The sequence below is a fragment of the Euleptes europaea genome, chromosome 13, assembly GCF_029931775.1.
Source record: "Euleptes europaea isolate rEulEur1 chromosome 13, rEulEur1.hap1, whole genome shotgun sequence".
Classification (NCBI taxonomy): domain Eukaryota; kingdom Metazoa; phylum Chordata; class Lepidosauria; order Squamata; family Sphaerodactylidae; genus Euleptes; species Euleptes europaea.
In genome coordinates, this window is record NC_079324.1 from 57,401,958 (window position 1) to 57,407,529 (window position 5,572).

Sequence of the window (5,572 nt, forward strand, 5' to 3'; positions counted from 1 at the left end):
TGTAAAGATTAAATGCCACAGCTTCAAGACCCACCTCCAGCAGGAGATCCTTCCAGGTGGGTAGCCACATTGGTCTGCAATAGAAGAGCTAGAGTCGAGTCCAGTAGCACCTTAGAGACCCAACGGGTTTTTGGCGTAGAAGCTTTAGAGCAGGGGTGTCAAACATAAGGCCTGCAGGCCAGATCTGGCCCCTTGAGAGCTTTTATCCAGCCCGTGAGCTGGCCGAGGTAGCCACCCCCACCCCAAGTCCCGATCTGGGCTGGCAAGGCATGACCCGACCCAATCAAGTGACATTTATGTCATATCCGGCCCTCGTAACAAATGAGTTCGACACCCCAGCTTTAAAGAGTCAAAGTTCCCTTTGTCAGGTACCCTGTAAATCTTGTTGTTCTTTAAGAGGTTACTGGGCTTGAATCTGACTCATCTATGGAGGTGGAAAGTGCTGTCAAATCCCAGGTGACTTATGGCAACCCCACAGGATTTTCAAAACATGAGGTGAGCAGAGGTGGTTTGCCGTTGCCTGCCTCTGTGTAGCACCCTTGGTCTTCCTTGGTGGTCGCCCATCCAAGTACTAACCCAGGTGGGGTTGTCGATTTCCAAGTGGCACCTGGAGATGTCTCCTATTACAACTGCTCTCCAGATGACCAAGATCTGTCTCCCTGGATCTGTCTCCCCTCTTCAAATCCTGCCCTCCGCACACTCTTACAGACCCAAATCTCCAGGAATTTCCCAACTCAGAGCTGGCAACCCTAAACCAGGGCCACCCTTGCTTAGCTTCCCAGAACTGACAGGATCAACCAGTATTGAGATATTTATAACCCTGTTCCCGTCTTTCAGTGGGCCCCATATTTTGGAAAAACTGAATCCCTGACAAGTGCCCATAAGACTCACAATGTTCTTTTCAACCAGATGGAGTGGGTTGCCATAACCCAATCCATTTTCACTCTAGTCCTTCTCTTTTTTTAAAAAACCGTCCCTTGATACAAAACTCTCCTTCTCATCCTGAGATGCGCCCAACGGGCCTTAGAAACTGGGACTGATTACATTTGTTTCCCTCGCCTTTTCCCGAAAGAAATCAGGCCGGCATGGATGGAGGAGGTCTCTCATTTTATCCTCACCACAACCCTGCCAGGTAGGCTTGGAATAATCCGTATGAGAGTGAAGAGTCAGGAGACCCATCTCCTGATGTGAAGCGCACTGGGGGAGTCACTCTGTCCCTCAGCCTAACTTAACATGAGGTGATGATAAGAATACAATGGAATACCACCCTGACTGAGAAAGGGAAGGATAAAAATGAGATGGGATAGATACAAACGGGGACCCCCTTCAACACCATCCGGTCTGCTGGAACCACAACTGTGCATTTACGCATAATGTTGCAAAGGATTCTGGGACAAATAAGGGATGGCGAAGCCCAGGGGTTCTCACCCGTCATCTGAAAAATTTGTCCAGAATACATTCAGGACTCCCTGTTGGCTGTATGTGAAGATCAGCAAACTGATTTTTAGGGAAACTTATCTACCAATGTGGAAATCCAGACAAGGAACCTATCTGGAACCTACTCTGGGATCCATGTCTCTAACTTCATTGGAGTTATTTTTCTGCGGGATGCACTGTTCACTATATGCCTCTTCCCAAAACATGGCTCTTTACAGACCCTTACCCTGGGGTGACTGGAAAACCAAGTTACTGTTTTGTGTGTGTGTGGGGGGGGGGTTAATAATTCCATCCCGGCCTTAGAAGAGGTCAATCCACATGGTCCCTTTGAAGAACCCCTTAGCGCTCAAAAGGACATTTGCAAAGTGAGTTTTATTAGTGACAAACTCCACCATAAGGGAAACCTGATAGTTTTATTCTATCAGCAAACCAAAGGCCACCGTTTATTATTATTTTTTTAAAAAAAATAGCAGGGCATGAAAAATAGTTGTATATTACAAATATATATGTGTGTATTGATATATATTTATATATACACATGTATACTCTCTCTTTTTCACACACAAACACACACAAGTAACTTTTTGCCTCTCCCAAACAGCAAAGAGTATTCCATCGGAACGAATTTTTTCCCTTTGCCAAACAAATAAATAAATAAAATAAAAATAGAGTGCTTCTTGATCTATTCATCCCCAGAATTTGTTTAACAATTGAAAGAGTCAATAAGCCCCCTCCGGGTCCTTTTCAAGGGATCCCCTCCCCCCTTTTCTTTTTCCACAAATAAGTCCAAACGTGTCTGATTTCCATTAAAAAGCCACAAAATGTAACACTAAAGGGTTTCTAAGAACTAGACCCCGTCCCTCTTTTGTCAAGGGGTCTCTTTTGTTGCCTTTCTGTACAACAAACTCCTCGTTTCATGTCGTGGAAGGGGGGGGAAGGGAAAAACTGTATCGTGCATCATTTTTATTTTGCAAGTTTGGAGCAGCAGAGAACTTTCTTTTCTTTTAAGGAATGGGATATTGGTGAGCCATGTGGATTGGACCTACGTTCAAAGGGTTTTGAAAAGGATTTTTTTTGTGCGTTAGAACTTTGTTTCCAAAGACGATGCCCTGATTGACCTTAGGCACCTCTCAAGGGCTAAATTTCCGAAAAAGGACTCGAATAATCTCTTTCAAGATTCTAACTAAACCTAGTTTGAAATCTAATGCCAAACCATCTTTAGTTTACATACAAAAATATCACACACCATTTTTAACACAAATCATTTAAAACAAAATTAGTACCAAAAAGGGGGACCTTTTATTGACAGTATCTCTCGCAACCCCAACAGCTCTTCCCTAAGTATAACTTTCTGTTTTTAAGATCCGGACCTTAAGGTTCAGAGTCTTAATTTCTCCTCTCAATTAGCAATCAGGTTTTCGGACCCAAAAAACACATTTAAAAAAAAAAAAACCACACACCATTAATTAATTAATATTATTCTCTTTAGTTCTGACAGCTATGGCGAGCACGTGTGAGTTTTTCTACGTGAGTTACGCAGTTAAATTATACATTCTGCTCACACGCAGGTGGGGGGCTGCGGAGCCGACTCATATTTTGCATGGTGCATTTTAGGCAGATGTTGGGGCTTTTTGTAAAGTCCGCTACTTGCGATCACGCTGGCGGGTTTTCTCCGCGTCCTCTTCTTTAGCCTCCGACGGCAAACGCTTTGCCAGGACTGGAGGGTTTTCGAGGTCCAGATCCACATGCCGCTGGTAATCCCCACCACCAGCAACATGAACACTTTGACCATGAAAATCTCTATGGCCGGAATCGAGGCGCTCATGGAGCAGTCCAGATGCTTCGTCTGGTCGTTCACCTGACACTTCTGCTGGACGGCCAAGACCTTCCAGTAATCCATGTTCAACCTCTCGTAAAAATAGCAAGCGATGACGCAAGTGGCGGGCACCGTGTACAAGACCGAGAAGACCCCGATCCGGACCATGAGCTTCTCCAGCTTGTCGGTGTTTTCCCCGCCAGTTTTCATCACCCTCCTAATATGGAAAAGGGCCACAAAGCCAGAGAGGATGAAAGAGGTCCCTATGATCAGGTAGCAAGCCAAGGGGACCAGGACAAACCCGGTCAAGGCGTTGACGTCCATGCTGCCCACATAGCACAAGCCCGTGAGCTCGTCCCCAGCCACCCTCCGCATCACCAAGATCATGATGGTTTTCACCGCTGGGACGGCCCACGCCGCCAAGTGGAAGTAGCTGCTGTTGGCCTCGATGGCTTCGTGGCCCCATTTCTTGCCTGCCGCCAGAAACCAAGTCAAGGTCAAGATCACCCACCACAAGGAGCTGGCCATCCCAAAATAATACAGCACCAGGAAGACTAGGGTGCAGCCGGTGCTCTCCAGGCCCTCCTGGATGACGTAGAGCTGGCCGCTGTCTCGGTCACAGGCGATGCTCTCGGCCCCCGAAAAGAGGCGGATGATGTACCCCACTGAGTAGACGCAGTAGCACATGGAGAGGAAAATGATGGGCCGCTCGGGGTACCGGAAGCGCTGGGGATCCACCAGGAAGGTGAGGACGGTGAAGGCGCTGGAGAAGAAGCAGAGGACGGACCAGACAGCGATCCAGATGACGGCGAAGCGCTTGTCCTCTCGGCTCCAGTAGACGTCCACCCCGGGCGCGCAGAGTGGGGCGCACGAGGCGCTCTTCTCCACGTGGTGGAACTTGCCGGGGTTCTCGCAAGCGGCCCACCCGGGCCCGTCCTTGGGCTGCTGCAGGTCGTGGCCGGCGGTCTGGGGCCTCTGGGGCCGGAACAGGGGGGGCAGAATGCTGGACCCCCGGGGAGGCTCCTCGGACCCGTTGCTGGGGGCCTCCATGCACAGGTAGTTGGGGTCGTTCTTGTTGGGCAGCTTGCTGCAGTCCAGGGAGTCGGGCCACTTGAAGGTGAACTGCTCCATGACGGGGGAGCACTTCAGGCGGGCCTGCTCGCACATGACCCGGCAGGCCGGGATGGGGGCAGAGACCTGCTCGGTGCACATGGGGGCGTAGAGGGAGCAGAGGAAGAACTTCAGGTGGCCGTGGCAGCCGTACTCCACCAGGGGGGCGAACTCGTGCAGCTGGATGGCCGCCTCCCGCTGGTCCTCGTGGCCCATCAGGTTGGGCATGCGGGTCATGTTGTAGCCGATGTCCTTGCACATGGGGATCTCGACGGGCTGGCAGCGCCCGTCCCCGGGCCGGTCCGCGTCCATGGAGCTGATGGCCCAGCAGGACGCCGCCAGGTGCAAGAGGAGGGCCAGGATCGGCCGGGGGGCACCCATGGCGGCAGCCCACCCCAACCAAGCAACCCACCAGGCTGGTCCTTGGGCTCTTGGGAGACGGTCCCCGACGGCAGCTGCCGGGGTGGGGGGTGGGGGGTCAGATCAGCCTTCCCCCAGCCCCCATAAGGGGTCCACCCCCATCCACTCGACAGGGGGCGGCAGGAGCATCGCAAGCCCCTCGCCCCTCGCCCCAAAAACACAGGTTCAGCTCCGTCGGGGGTTCAGGAGGGGGGCCAGCTTTCGGACAAAGTCCATCTCGGTCAGCCCCAGCCCCCCCAGGCAGGGGGCAGGCGGGGAGCGGGACCCCCCCCGGCCCCTCCACGCCCCCTCCATCCTCCGGCCAACTTACTGGAGGGGCTCCGCTGCGGTCCTCTCCCACGGGGGGGGGGTCTCCTCTTTCCTCCTCCCTCCTTAGAAAGTTAGGCAGGTCCCGGCGCTCGCGGTCCGTCGAGCACCCACCGGTCCCCAGCGGTGCTGGGATGGGGGGGGATGGAGAGAGACGTCTCGGGGCCGCCCCCCCGTCTCGGCTCCCCGCTCCGTGGGTCGGGAGACCCCCAGCCTCCGCTCCGGACTTTCTCCTCCCCCCCCCCCAAAAAAAAGCCAGGGGGGGGCTCCCTCGGTTTGCAAAGCGGGTGGGGGAACGTCCAAAGCACCGGGCTTGGCTTGGGGGGGGGGGGAGAGACCAGGGAAGCCCCCCCTGCCGCCCCCGCCTTCTGCAATCCGTCCCCCCGAGCTGCTTTTCCCCACCTGGGGGGCTCTGGGGGGGTGCAAAGAGCCCGGCGCGCTCCCGTCCTCCGCGCTCGCTCCCTCGGAAGAGAGTCGCTCCCT

General features: G+C 53.3%; 1 protein-coding gene across 1 annotated transcript; it reads right to left on the reverse strand.

The window, feature by feature from the left end:
• Positions 1-2,898: 2,898 nt before the first annotated feature.
• Positions 2,899-4,744, reverse strand: FZD10 (frizzled class receptor 10). The gene has a single exon (XM_056859885.1). It carries the CDS (start codon positions 4,742-4,744, stop codon positions 2,996-2,998), a length of 1,749 nt encoding a protein of 582 aa, XP_056715863.1. The 3' UTR covers positions 2,899-2,995.
• Between the last annotated feature and the right edge of the window lie 828 nt (positions 4,745-5,572).